Source organism: Anabrus simplex, chromosome 12 (assembly GCF_040414725.1).
Source record: "Anabrus simplex isolate iqAnaSimp1 chromosome 12, ASM4041472v1, whole genome shotgun sequence".
NCBI lineage: Eukaryota > Metazoa > Arthropoda > Insecta > Orthoptera > Tettigoniidae > Anabrus > Anabrus simplex.
The window spans coordinates 53,491,264-53,506,525 of record NC_090276.1 but is presented as its reverse complement, the minus strand read 5'-3'; the positions used below and the strand labels follow the sequence as shown (position 1 = coordinate 53,506,525).

Here is a 15,262-nt window from a genome sequence, read left to right as displayed (position 1 = left end):
TGCATCAGGCCTTTCCGGGGGTCACATGGCGTTTCATTTCATTATTATTATTATTATTATTATTATTATTATTATTATTATTATTATTATTATTATTTTGTTAATCCGTTTACCCTCCAGGGTTGGTTTTTCCCTCGGACTGAGCGAGGCATCCCACCTCTACCGCTTCAAGGGCAGTGTCTTGGACCATGAGACATTTGGTCGGAGGATAGAACTGGGGAGGAAGACCAGTACCTCTCCCGGGCGGCCTCACCTGCTATGCTGAACAGTGGACTTATGGGGGTGAGGGGAGATTAGAAGGGATAGACAAGGAAGCGGCAATGGCTTTAAGTTAGGTAACATTCCGACATTTGCCTGGAGGAGGAGTGGGAAATCACGGAAAACCACTTAGAGGATGGCTGAGGTGGGAATCAACCAACCCCCCCCCCCCCCCGAGGCTGAATGGGCCCTCTTCCAGCCCACGTAACACTTTTCAAATTTCGTGGCAGAGCCGGGACTCGAACGCGGGTCTCCGGGGGTGGCAGCTAATCACACTAACTATTATTATTATTATTATTATTATTATTATTATTATTATTATTATTATTATTATTATTATTATTATTATTATTTTGCTAGTGGTTTAACGTCGCATTAACGCACTGAAGGTTTTCGACGAAGTAAGGATGGGAAAGGGCTAGAATTTGGAAGGAAGTGCCCGTGGCCTTAGTTAAGGTGCAGCCCAGCATTTGCTTGGTGTGAAAATGGGAAACCACGAAAAGCCATCTTCAGGGCTGCCGACGGTGCGATTCGAACCCGACACTATTCTACTAACCCGATATCATTATATTAAACAATCAATTACACTCTGAAATGTGCCTTTCACGATTTGAGGTTAAAAGGTAGTTGCAAGATGTTTTAAAAATAACATTATAAACTTTTTTTGAGATCAAACTATTCGATCATTTTCTCTCTCTCGCATTGCGTTCCTTCAATACCACGAAGGGAATTAAGAGAAGTGCTGCACTTGCCAATTTCATGTTTATTTTTGTGGCTTCAAATAAAGAATGTAAACAATGTCTCAGTGATAGAAAAATGAATGATGAACAACACAGCTTATCAGATCACACCAACATCGACTGCAAGACGTCGTTTCTGACATGACCAAAGATCTTGATCACTCTTCAGAGCAAGGTCACGTAGGGAAGTGATCGATTTAATTCTTTCACCTTATGACAGCTGATGTTGGTATTCGCTCTACTTCGTCCGTATGTACGCTACATTTTATGATTTAAAACCTTCAATATCGCCGCAAGTCAATATCGCGACTGCTATAGGAGCTGATGACCTAGATACCTTTAGTTTTCCAAGGAAGCTCCAATAGCAGTCCCTATGGTAATTGTGAAGTACTCTGTAACATTTGATGTAATTAAATTAGACTTACCACTGCTTGGAAAATTTCAGTCTTGGTTGGCGCTGTCTCAAAGAAGCGCCATTCTTCAGCCATTCCACGTTCAGGTCAGTGTCTGAAATATCGCAGTCTAGTCGAAGTCTCTCTCCTACAGCTAACCTCAGCTCTGGATTCACTTCCTCTGAAAACAACAGAACAGGACATATAACATTATCTTCATTGTACGTATTGTCTTCGTTTACTAGAGTTGTTGACTGATACAAATTAACCATAAACATCGATGAGTAATAACAGCACACTATAACATTTGGGAAATATAAAATGCGTCTTTCTTTAAATATAATATGGTTTTAGGAGGCACTGAATTTAATACAATACATTGTTTTGACATAAATATGTCTTAAGGCTGAGGGTAATCTGAAAATCTGCGTTACGGAAGTTAGGGATACACTTCCGTCACACATATTGTGACGCTATCAACCATGCAGGTAGTGATGTAAGGTATGGATGGATGGCCAGACAATGTTACCTATCAACAGTGCAGACAGTGATGTAAGGTATGGATGGATGGCCAAGTAGTGTTACCTAGCAACCGTGTAGGCTATGCCTAATAGCTGGTGATCATCTGAAATTGAAACCGTTGATGGATTGCCATGACCGAGAGATATGTTTATGATAATTTGATTTTCGCAAAGGGAAAAAACGCGGTCTCTTTTACACCACTAAACTGCGCCATAGCTTGAGAGAATCATGAGTAGAAGTGTGATTTTGACCTAGAATAGTTTCGAAACTGTACTGGGCCACCTGAATGGAGTTTTTTAAAGTTGGAGAGATCACAACATGAATATAAAGTTAGAGTTTATGAGGGCGAATTGGGGAAAATATACCTTCATAAGAAGAGTTGCCTCTCTGTCATGGCCATCCATCAAAGGCTACTAATTTCTGATGACCGTCAGACATAAAACATAGCCTGCACGGTTGCTAAGTAACACTACTTGGCCATCCATCCATACTTCACATCACAGTCCATCTGGCTTCATGGATAAATGGTTAGCGTGTACTGGCCTTTGGCCCAAGGGGTCTTGGGTTCGATTCCAGACCAGGTCGGTGTTTTTAACCTTCATTGCTTAATTCCGATGGTCTTGGGGCTCGGTGTGTGTCTGTGCCATCTCAAGCATTAGAACTCACCATAGGTAGGGCCACATTCTCATAGACATGCAGGTCGCCTATCGGGCGTCAACTCGAAATGCCTGCACTAGACCTCTCCGGAAGCAACACGCGATTCTTCTTCTTCTTCTTCTTCTTCTTCTTCTTCTTCTTCTTAATTTTTTTACATCGTTCTGCCCTACTTAGGAGCTCGATTGAACCAGCTTAGCTGATATGTTGGCCTTCTCCTCCTCCCAAAATCTCTTCATCCTCTCGCTGAGCTTCTTCCTTCGTTCTTCTGTCCAAATTATAGTGGCTCCGGTGTTGGGTTTGTCTTCAAACTTGTGACTGTAGATTTTCGTTCTGAATTTACATCTGTCCTGTATAATGTCTTCCGAGATGTTGATTTCCTGGAGATCTGTTTCAGTTTCACAAAGCCAGCTGTTCTTCGTTTTAGATGAAAGGGCCAGGTTAATAATTATTTTAGTTAGTCTGTTACTGTTCATTCTGATAATGTCCATAAAATTTCAGTCGTCTTTTTCGAAAAGTGTGAGATATTTTTTCCGAATGGTATTATTATTATTATTATTATTATTATTATTATTATTATTATTATTATTATTATTATTATTATTACTGCACGGTTGAAAGGGTTACACTTCCGTCGCACGTTTTGTGACGCTAACTAGCTTAACACAAATTTTCAGGTTACCCCCAGCCGTAAGTCATACTGTATTTATGTCAAAAAAGGTCCAAAATCACCAATGCTGAGCCTCGAAAGGCTTTCCGTGAAAGGAGTTCCGAGCATTTCTGGTGCTCCAGTGATAGAAAATGGAACATTAAGTTCGATTCCATTCTATGTTGTAATTTTTCTTCCTCTACAAACAGAACTGCCAATGAAAATTAATCTTCTCATTGTGACCTCAATTCAAGCTTTCAAAACGATTTTCAGTTTCACTGATGTATAGCAAGATTTTAATATGGCCCTCAGTCACGCGTGGAATAAGTTTGAGTGGTGTCTTTAAAAGTAGGAAAGATCACAATATGAAGATAAAGTTGGAATTCAAGAGAACAAATTGCGGCAAATATTCGTTCACAGGAAGGGGAGTTAGTGATTGGAATAACTTACCAAGGGAGATGTTCAATAAATTTCCAATGCCTTAGCAATCATTTAAGAAAAGGCTAGGAAAACAACAGGTAGGGAATCTGCCACCTAGGTCACTGCCCTAAATGCAGATCAGTAGTGAGTGATCACGTCACAGCCAGTACGGTTGCTAGGTAACAGCGTGCCACACATTCTGCACCGCTAAATTCAGGTGACCTCCCAGCCTTTACTTTTTACAAAACCTAGTAACTTACATCTTACAGAACACGCCATGAGTTCACTGAATGCGATCTGCTATACCTCTGTTCCACAAAAGAATAAATCTGGATATTATTAAAGAGTATTTGAAATGAACCAACTTTGTTGTATTGCACTGAACTTTGTGAGCAAAAAAAAAATAATAAAAAAAACAGAGGCTTTGTGTGTCGAAAACCTTCGTAGAACTAGGGGAAGTTTACCGGAACCCAAAAGTCCTCTCTAATTTCAAAAACATATATATTCGCCCGCGCGTTATGTAAAAGAGGAAGTGATACCATCAAGAAGATCCGTCTTTGTGAAATGTGAAATCGCTCTAAGAAAGGGAAACTATGCTTTCGTGCGCTCCGTCGCCTTTCATTTTATTCGAAACCGTCTGGAACTCGACACCGACTTGGGTGCTCTAAAAAAGCAAACGGTCTAGAGCAGCAGTGGGCCTAGCGGGAGCACAAATAAACACACGGCACAGTCAGCCTGTCAATTGTGACAACCCCTCGCCAACGTTGCATGCAACTTACAAAAACTATTTGTGTGCCTTTGTCTTCCACACCTCACAATGTTCCTTGATTTGTAATAACATGAAAGATGGGTGTAAGCAAACATCAGATTTAAGAAAACACAGGATTTCACTATTGCTATCTGAATTTAGCGGTGCAGAATGTGTGGCACGATGTTACCTAGCAACCGTACTGGCTGTGACGTGATCACTCACTACTGATCTGCATTTAGCACCAATGCAGCTAATCAATTTCTTCATCATACAATATGAATTTCGCCTGGAACGTACAGCGGAAACTTGATCACCCACAACTATTTGGTGAAGCTCATTATTATTATTATTATTATTATTATTATTATTATTATTATTATTATTATTATTATTATTATTATTATTATTATTATTTGAGACCAAGACCGAACGTTTTCACAATTATAATTAAAAATATTTAAGTTAGTCTGTCTATTTTTAAGAACCTTCGTGGGCTCAGGCGGCAGCGCGCCGGCCTCTCACCGCTGGGTACCGTGGTTCAAATCCTGGTCACTCATGTGAGATTTGTGCTGGACAAAGCGGAGGCGGGACAGGATTTTCTCCGGGTACACCGGTTTCCCCCTGTTATCTTTCGTTCCAGCAACACTCTCCATTATCATTTCATTTCATATCTCAGTCGTTAATCATTGACCTGAGGAGTGCGACAGGCTTCGGCAGCCGGCACAATTCCTATCCTCGCCCCTAGATGGGGGCTTCGTTCATTCCCGACTCGGCCGAATGAATGGGAACAGGCTGAGGAGTTCTCTGTCTATTAATGCCTAATGTGCCTATTTGTCTCCTTTTTTTTACAGACCGGGAGAGTTGGCTGTGCGGTTAGGGGCGCGCAGCTGTGAGCTCGCATCCGGGAGATAGTGGGTTTGAACCCTACTATCGACAGCCCTGAAACTGGTTTTCCGTGGTTTCCCATTTTCACACCAGGCAAATGCTGTAAAGCAAGCAAATAGCTTTTTACCGAATCAGCTTTACATTGCACTGAAAACTGCCACGCACCTTCATCCGAGGGCCGACTTTAGAAGGGCTGCACCAGGATAGCAATAGCCACATACTTTTTTTAGCGTAAATATGTTTCTTGGGTGGTGGTTAAACAAAAATTTGTTTTACGTGACGCGCAAAATGTATGGTAGAAGTGTAACCATAGTAACAATGCAAGCAGTGATTTAAGGTATGGATGGATGGTCAGACAATGTTACCTGGCAACCGTGCAGGCAGTGATATGTATTATGGATGGATGGTCAGACAATGTTACCTAGCAACTGTGCAGGTTGTGATGTAAAGTATGGGTGGATGGCCAGACAATGTTACCAATGTTATCATACTGCCATACTGCCTTATGCCATGGCCAACAGACCACCAATAAGGGTTGATCTTGGGCCAGGCGACAGTGTTTATCCTGCCTCATTGCCAATTTTTAAATTATTATTATATATATTATTATTGTCTTTTGCCCTTGTTTTCATTTATTGCTGTATTATCATGGCTATCGGCTTTCCGCAAGGGAGATGTCCGTGCGCCAATTGGCAACAGATACCGACTATGTTAGTTCTATATATTTTACGAGAATTATTATATGTGTATGTCAGCTTAAGCTGCCTAGTTTCGCAAAGGGAAAAAGTTATTTTTTTTTTAAATAATCAGGGACATTTCACTGTGGTAGCTAGATCAATAAGGCATCAACACTGTAGATCTGAAGGAAAATAAAGATATATGATATGATGATGTTACCTAGCAACCGTGCAGGTTGTGATGTAAGGTGTGGGTAGATGGCCAGACAATATTAGCTAGCAACCGTGCAGGCTGTGATGTAAGGTATGGATGGAGGATCAGACAATGTTACCTAGCAACCGTGCAGGCAGTGATGTAAGGTATGGATGGAGGATCAGAAAATGTTACCTAGCAACCGTGCAGGCTGTGATGTAAAGTATGGATGGAGGATCAGACAATGTTACCTAGCAACCGTGCAGGTTGTGATGTAAAGTATGGACGGAGGATCAGAGAATGCTACCTAGCAACCGTGCAGGCTGTGATGTAAGGTATGGATGGAGGATCAGAGAATGCTACCTAGCAACCGTGCAGGCTGTGATGTAAAGTATGGATGGAGGATCAGACAATGTTACCTAGCAACCGTGCAGGTTGTGATGTAAAGTATGGACGGAGGATCAGAGAATGCTACCTAGCAACCGTGCAGGCTATGATGTAAGGCATGAATGAAGGATCAGACACAATTATCTAGCAACCGTGCAGGATGTGATGTAAGATATGGACGGAGGATCAGACAATGTTACCTAGCAACCGTGCAGGATGTGATGTAAGAGATGGATTGATGGTCAGTGAATGTTACCTAGCAACCGTGCAGGCTGTGATGTAAGGTATAAATAGATTGTCAATGTTACCTAGCAACCGTGCAGGCTATGTCTTACAGCTGGTTGCCATCTGAAATTAATAGCCGTTAATGGATGGGCATAACCGGGAGACATATTTATGATCATTTGATTTTCGCAAAGGGAAAAAGTTATTTTTTTTTAAATAATCAGGGACATTTCACTGTGGTAGCTAGAACTGGTGTTACACTTTTCTTCATGAATCTCAAGAAAAGGCACAATCGCTTAGATTACTAAAACCTGGTCGACGCGGCAAAAGCTAGTTTGACAATAATTCCAACATTAGAACACACGTGTATGCGATATGACTTTGACGAGACATGTTGAGTCACCAGGTTAGTGTTGCTGGCAATAGATAAACGATGGTTTAGAGTTGACATGTGTTGGTGCGTCCTTGTCACACACTCACACGTCATATGCCAAGAATGTATCTCTCCCGGAAGGTTAACCCGCGGTTAGCATACACAAGCTTCCTGCACCACCTTGTTAGGTCCTGAGCCTGGCAATCATTGCTCGCTATGCATATCAAAATCTAGCCAGGTACCGTGGCGTACCAAATAATTCGTAGTTACTCTGACACTCTAGGTACGTTGTGCTGAGGCTGATCGATTAGTTCATGTTTCTGTTCGAGAGAATTTGCTAGCAAAGTGTTTATCTCAAAGGAATTTCTATTTTAGTTTCCTTCAAAGATAACTTAGTTTGTTCTTCTAACATGGATATGTTTCTGGTTTATGTGTAATTAACGTCATTATTTCCCGACACCATTGTAACCATGACGACCAGTATTCATCTATGAATAGTAGAACAGTAGCGCCATCTTCTCACTGTGCGTTTTCTTCCTGTAACTAAGAGCTTGAGAAAAATCTCGTATCAAGTAAACCCCGTTCTATACCTCAGTGCAGAATGAAAATCGTTGAAATGGCCGGAGGACGCACGCAGGGCCTTGGAAAAAGACGCAAGTATGCAACGTCTATAATATAGGGCGGGGTGATAATAATAATAATAATAATAATAATAATAATAATAATAATAATTTATTTATTTATTTATTTATTTATTTATTTATTTATTTATTACACTGTTTACGCCCACATCGGAGCACCAAAATCAACCTTATACAATAAAATCTTCAAAAAAATTAGTTCATGTTTTAACACTTGATAATTTCTTCTCTTCCCAAAACCTTTTTATTCTAGACGATCTTGCAGCCCGTTCTTCTGCTGATATAATATAATGCTTACGTTTTGATGTTTTAAGTGATAGTTTTGTATATTTTTTGTTTAGAATCTTCTTCACTTCTCTATTTTCAATTTGCTGTGTAGTAATTTTCTATTCATCCAAATGCAGTTGTATTTCTTTAAACCAAGTGTTTTTGTTTTACTATTCTAAAAGAAATCAAAAAGCTGTTTTAGGAGTCTAAAATTTGGCAAACTGTATATGTGTCCAAAAAATGTAATCCTCCGTATTCTCAGCGTGTCAGTAATTGATTCACTTTCCTTGTAAATCACTGGATTGGGTAAAAGTCTCCACTGGCCATCAGCCTGATGTTTTTTTTAATGAATAATTGTCCGGAGAATTCTTCTATCCACTTTCTGCAGTTTGCCTGTTGTTGCTTGGGTATTTAGTTTGAATAATGTTTCAGAATGACATCTTGTGGAAAGTGTTATAGCCTCATATTTGTGTTCTTATGTCAATAATGCATTATTGTAGAAAACTTCTTCATGAAAAGTCGAAATTTTCTTCTGAAGATTCGGAGCAAAGTTCTCTGCGAAACCTAAAGAGCATCACTTTGTTTTCTTGACACGACGTAAGCCCAAAGGCCCATATCATTGTCTACTCTACGGGCCGTGAAAGCATCAATGTTAACAATAATAATAATAATAATAATAATAATAATAATAATAATAATAATAATAATAATAATAATAATAATAATAATGTTGAAAGGTGGAACTAGTGAATCGAAGATAACTAGTAGCAATCTTGTTGGCCGTAAAGCCGTAAGTGACGAATGCATTATTTATATAGAAATATAAAAAATGAGGATATGCCACTTTCCAAAAGATGCTATTTTGTAACTCTTCAACTGATGCATTTTGTTTGGTTAGAAATGTGACCAAAGAGTTGAACGGTTATTAACCAGGAAATAATAAACACGAACTAAGTGATTTTCCAAGCGCTGTCTTCTAACTTCCATGATGACTTGATTTATTTCAATGAAATGAAATGTCGTATGGCTTTTAGTGCCGGGATATCCCAGGACGGGTTCGGCTCGCCAGGTGCAGGTCTTTCTATTTGACGTTCGTAGGTAACCTGCGCGTCGTGATGAGGATAAAATGATGATGAAGACAACTGAACCGAAGGCCAGTACGCTGACCGTTCAGCCAACGAGTCGGACTATTTCAATGAGGGAACGGAATAGTAAATTAAGGACCAAGCGACAATCACTCAAAAAGAAGCGTATAAAAGTTAGTCCTTACTAACCACTTCAACGAACATAAATGGAAAAGACATAGAAGGAATGCACGCAGTTCCAGTCCTCCCTGACAAACGCTGCACTCCACAAACAAAAATTTGTAAAAACACATAAGTACAATGCATTTTCTTTCCATTCTCTCTCCTACTGAAAGAGAGTGAAGGCAGAGAAGGCTGAACGTGGAGCAAAGGTTGTCAAACGTGGTTCATAGACGCCCGAAAGAAAGGAAAGGATAATAATAATAATAATAATAATAATAATAATAATAATAATAATAATAATAATAATAATAATAATAATAATAATAATAATGAAAATTAGTATTATGTTTTCAGAGGTTTAGAATGTCTTTCAATTGCTCACAATTCATGAGCCTTGCCATTCTATTGTGGATAAACTCATTTTCCTTTCGATTTATCGGAACTCTTTACCTCCCTTGCATGTCGTAAGAGGCTACTAGGAGGGCAACAACCAAAGAATCTGTACTCTCTCGTCTTCTAAGCTAAAAAAAAACAGATCCATTATTTTATATTTTTGCGTGACGAGTAGGATTCTTTTTTCTTATTCCTCTTCTTATTCTTATTCTTATTCTTAAAGCTGATCACCGTCACGGAGTACGTTTTCCTATTTTGCATTTCCCACATCAGAGGTGTCATCATGGATGTAAGTGGCGTGGCGTTGGAATTTCCTGGGTGTTGCGGGTTCGAAGCTGGCACAGTGTTCTACTAACATTTCCGGGGAGGGGTAGGGGAATGTTCTTCCCAAATACAATATCCGATGTGTAGAATTATACCAGGGATAATAGGTTAGAATGCAAACTAATTTGGTTAGTAGGAAGTGTCACGTAGCCCGCTCTTCCGTAATGTAGCGAGAGTAGCATGACTTCTAGGGGTTCTAATAGGCCGAGTCCCTAACGTTTATGCAAATCTCATAGCAGAACTGTTGTCCGGGGTAGAGTATACTTGTCACTCGCCCCAGTAAGTTTGCATTCAAACCAATATGTGCCTTAAAGAAAATCCACAACCTGTTTCCAGTCAATTGACAGGGCCAGGAATTGAATGAATGAAACCCCCACCTAGCCGGCTGCCGAAGCATGTCGCACGCCTCTCCAATGTGCCTTGAAGTGTGGGCTCTAATACTGAAGCAAATATTTGTGCGAAAATTGAATTGCTCGTTGAAGTCTCGTGAGACATTCGATGCACATTACTTCAGGCTCATTTCAAGGTGGGTTTACGGGAAGAACAAAGCAGTCATGTTAATTTTTATTTTCAAAACTGTAACTAACTAGAAGACAAATGTGTGATGGCATAGAAATCCCAGCTCTGTTTACCACTTACAGTCTATGTTCATTGTAATCTTCTTTTCCCACCGCTTTTTCTCACGCATGTGGAGTCGCGGGTGCGAACTGCGACGCACACGGGATTTGGCCCTGTTTTACGGCCGAATGATCTTCCTGACGCAACCCTATATGGATGGATGTAATCTGTATTGCTTGTTTCTGTGGTGATTGGTAGTGTGGTATGTTGCCTGAATATGAAGAGGAAAGTGTAGGGACGGACACAAATACTCAGTCTCCGAGCCAGAAGAATTAATTAGACGCGATTAAAATGCCCGACCCGGCCGGTAATCGAACCCGGGGCCTTCTGAACTGAAGGCCTCATCGCTGACCATTCAGCCAAGGAATCGATCTTAACGGCCAGTTTAATGTAACCCTAAAAATGACTTAAGCGTCCACAAAATATAGGGATCCAAGGATTCCACCAATGTTTTTTTTATTAAATGAGAGGAATGCATAGTGTTTGGCAGCCCAAAGGTTTGCCTTGAGTGAGAGTATCTTTCCTCTGGTGTGCAGTGCAGACTGTGGCGAGAAAGAAGGGATGATGCTGTCGTTGACTCGCGGCCAGCGGGAGTGTGGCCCAGATGCGCGACGTTTTTGAAGGCACGCGCGAGCAGTGGGAATCTGATACCTTGACGGGCTGGACCGCAGAGTTTCTGGTTACGCATTAAGCAACATCATCTCCACACCGCTTTGAGCTGCTCGCGCCATATGGACAGAGTTACCTAACAAAATGCACTGTACAAGAGGTGTGTTAACTGAGGGTTCATTATTTCAGCCCGGATTTGATTAGAATGCAACCTTATTGACTTCTGACCTGCAGATTCAACTAGGAGACTAGCCTACTGGAACGCCTACAGTTTATGCAACTCTCCCGTAATTACCGCGGCGAAGGCTAGTCGAATCTTGCTAATGGTGATCATTGTTAGGGGAATTGGGCCACCATGCTCTCTTAAAATTAATCAGAAGAGAAATGGAAGCGGTGTTTTCGTTCGAAGAATGACAGTATCGGTTAACAGGGCATGAAAATGAACTACTCCTCCCTGGGCTTCGCAAACCGAACACCGTCGGGAGACTAGAACTGAGCAAGGGAGGTCGGTCAGGAAAAGTGGCTGTGAGGTGCCTTGCATAAGTAAGATGAAGTAATTTCAGACTCAGCTAGCGGTCCCGTGATTGGTAACCCATGCCCGTATATTGACAACCTCAATGAGTGCTGCCAGTTACTGTGACACGCTGGAGCGTTTGCGGATAGCAATTCGCAGTAAACGACCTGGACTTATCTTAAAAGGTGTCGTGTTGCTGCAACGACTACGTCAGGCCACACGCAGCCAATAGGTCGCGTGAATTGTTTCGGTGCTTCTGGTGAGAGGTACTAGACCATTCTCCCTGGAACAAGAACTCCGACAGGAATGATGATCATGTTGAATAGTCATGCGAATCAGTGCCCTACTATTGTTTCCTTATTTTCTGACGCGCCTTTGCTCATTGGCAAATATGATGGCTGATCGTTACAAGGATTCAACTTCATAAACGTCAGCACACGAAGGTTCTTCTTCTTCTTCTTCTTCTTCTTATTAATAGCCTGCCCCGGGTTCGATTCCTGGCCAGGTCAGGGATTTTTAACTAGATCTGAGGGTAGGTTCGAGGTCCACTGAGCCTACGTGATTAGACTTGAGGAGCTATGGGACGGTGAGATGGTGGCCCCGGTCTAGAAAGCCAGGAATAACGCCCGAGAGGATTCGTCGTGCTGACCACATGACTTCTTGTAATCTGCAGCCCTTCGGGCTGAGCAGCGGTCGCTTGGTAGGCCAAGGCTCTTCAGGGCTGTAGTGCCGGGTAAGAGGCAGGCACGCTACCCCTACACCACGGGACCGGGTTAAAAAATACTAGGTCTTTTTAAAATCATTTTTGGGCGGAATAGAATAAACCTTGCACAATTCAATTATTCGCTTGTCATGGAAAGGGAAATAATAATGGCGTGTGGCTTCAGAAGAGGGCAGATGTAGGTCTTTCGATATGACGCCGTATCGATGCCCGGCGCATCTATGAGGCCTTACCCATGATGAATTCTAATGATGAAGATGGCACAAATACCCAGCCATAGAATTAACCAATAAAAATTAAAATCTGCGACCTGGCCGGGAATCGAACCGAGACACTCTGGACCAAAGGCCAGCACGCTAACGATTTATGCATGAAGCACGATGGAAGGGGGTAAAAATACACTGCTGGTTTGTAGTGTACAACGCCTGATAGGTATGCAACTCAGAACTCACATTTGTAGTTGCGGTTGCATTTTGCAGAACGACGTTACCCTTGGACCTATTTATTTTTGCAGCTGTGGCAATAACTGTTGTTGTTTAACCAGGAACGTTCCTCTAGAAGGGAACATCAAATAAAGGAAATGTATTTATATATGAAGTGGTCAAGGGCTCGATGCTGGGAAGCTGACTCCCCTCGCGTGCATCTGGCGCGCACGTGTGGTGGCGACTTCCATAAAGACACGTGTGTGTCAGGCTGTTCCGCTATGGGTGTTACTGTACTGCCTTGCGCATGCATGTCCAGCTCGTTCGTACGGAACTGGGAAGAAATATTACTTCCTTGTGTCCCTAGGAGAGCGTATGATATGAATATAGTCCGGGTTTTATTATGTAATCTCATGTTAACTTGGGTATGTTTCTGTACTGGAATTAGCGTAGACAATTTTTGTGTGGACAGGAAACCGACAGTGTGGTAACCAGGCAACCAGTGTTCGTCATCTTCTTCCTCAGGTTATTACACTGCCTTCTGTATACAGAATCTACAAATGGCGCCGTGTTTTAAACGAGTTTCACCGTGCTTGATAGCTGCAGTCGCTTAAGTGCGGCCAGTATCCAGTATTCGGGAGATAGTAGGTTCGAACCCCACTGTCGGCAGCCCTGAAAATGGTCTTCCGTGGTTTCCCATTTTCATACCAGGCAAATGCTGGGGCTGTACCTTAATTAAGGCCACGGCCGCTTCCTTCCTACTCCTAGCCCTTCCCTGTCCCATCGTCGCCATAAGACCTGTCTGTATCGATGCGACGTAAAGCAACTAGCAAAAAAATTTAAAAAAATAAACGAGTTTCCACTGTCTTTGACTGGCGTTTCGTCCAGCTTACAACAAAGCCCCTTACACACGATAACGTCACGGAGGACTGAAACATTTTTACTTATAATGCGTACCTTGCGAATATTTATGACCATTGTATGCTAAATGAGCGACCATTTTGTTGGACGTAGATCTTGATGCTGCATATTTCTTTCGATTTATCAGAACTCTTTATCTTCTGTGCATTATCTGTATCCCATGAATATCGTAAGAGTCTACTAGGAGGGAAACAACCAAATAATCTGCATTCGCTCTTTTGTCTTTTAAGCCAAAAAGCCATATCCATGATCCAATGTTTTTCTGTGTAGCGGAGGAATTTACATATATCTTTTTTTATATATTTTCTTAGTATGTATCTGTGTGAAATAACTAAATGTAGGTGAATTAGGGTACGAACCGTAAGACCGTTGTTATTCTATATCAACAGTAATTTCTGTGTTTACATGTTCCGCACAATTCTGCATATTTAAAAAATAATTAAATATGTATACATATAATTTAGCGGAATGCTAAAAAGTAGCAGAAAATATCTAGGACGCAGTGTTCGAAAATAAATCTCCATCACTCTTTTAGTTACATCCTCGAGAGTGAAAGTTCCTTTTGGTCTGCATCAACTTTTCTTAACAATTCAGTAAAAATGGCCCTACTCTCTCACAATTATTTTTCGAGCTGAAACTGTCCCGGAATAGGCTAGTCACATTATTCCCTTCATCACGTAACTTTTAGCTTGCATTTTGAAGGTATTGGTTTCGAACCCCGCTGTTGGTAGCCCTGGGGAGGGTTTTCCGTGGTTTCCTAATTTCACACCAGGAAAATGCTGGGGCTGTACCTTTGAGGCTACAGTCGCTTCCTATCACACCGTCGCTACAAAACCTATCTGTGTTGGTGCGACGTAAAGCAAATAAAAATAAAGAAGTTTCACTCTCGATTCCAAAAGTTGTCCTAAACTGTGCGAAATGCACCTTCAAATACCATCGGACTGAGGCATCGACTCAGTTCTCGTGGATTCTCCGGGGATTGTGTTATCACAGTACCACATACCTACCTACACGCCAAGCTAGGACGAATTCATTCTTTTTCTTTCTTTCTTTCTTTCTTTCTTTCTTAATCCGTTTACCCTCCAGGATTGGTTTTTACCTCGGACTCGGCGAGGGATTTCACCTCTATCGCCTCAAGCGCAGTATCCTGGAGCGTGAGACTTTGGGTTGGGGGATTTATTTATTTATTTAGCGTATGGCTTTACAGATACAACACACAATGATTTTGAAAGACAAACTATATATTTATATCCAGGTTATTTATATAGCTTGTCTCTGGAAGCGCATGGGCAAAGTCACTGATATCACCACTGTACTTTCTTTTCGGACATTCGCTGATAATGTGCAGGATGGTCTGTTTGGAGGCACCACAGTCGCAGTTAGGCGTAGGAATTCTTTTGCACTTGTAGTGGAAATCTGCGCAGTTACCATGGCCCGATCGTATCCTGTTAAGAATAGA

At 41.4% G+C, this 15,262-nt stretch overlaps 1 protein-coding gene across 1 annotated transcript in view; it reads right to left on the bottom strand.

Moving 5' to 3' along the window:
- The window catches only part of LOC136884140 (fibroblast growth factor receptor 3), a 222,671-nt gene that overhangs the window by 84,411 nt on the left and 122,998 nt on the right, over positions 1-15,262 (bottom strand). Inside the window, exon 4 of the mRNA XM_068229806.1 lies at positions 1,424-1,571. Within this exon, the coding sequence (XP_068085907.1) occupies positions 1,424-1,571 (148 nt within the window). The remainder of the gene's footprint in view (positions 1-1,423; positions 1,572-15,262) is intronic.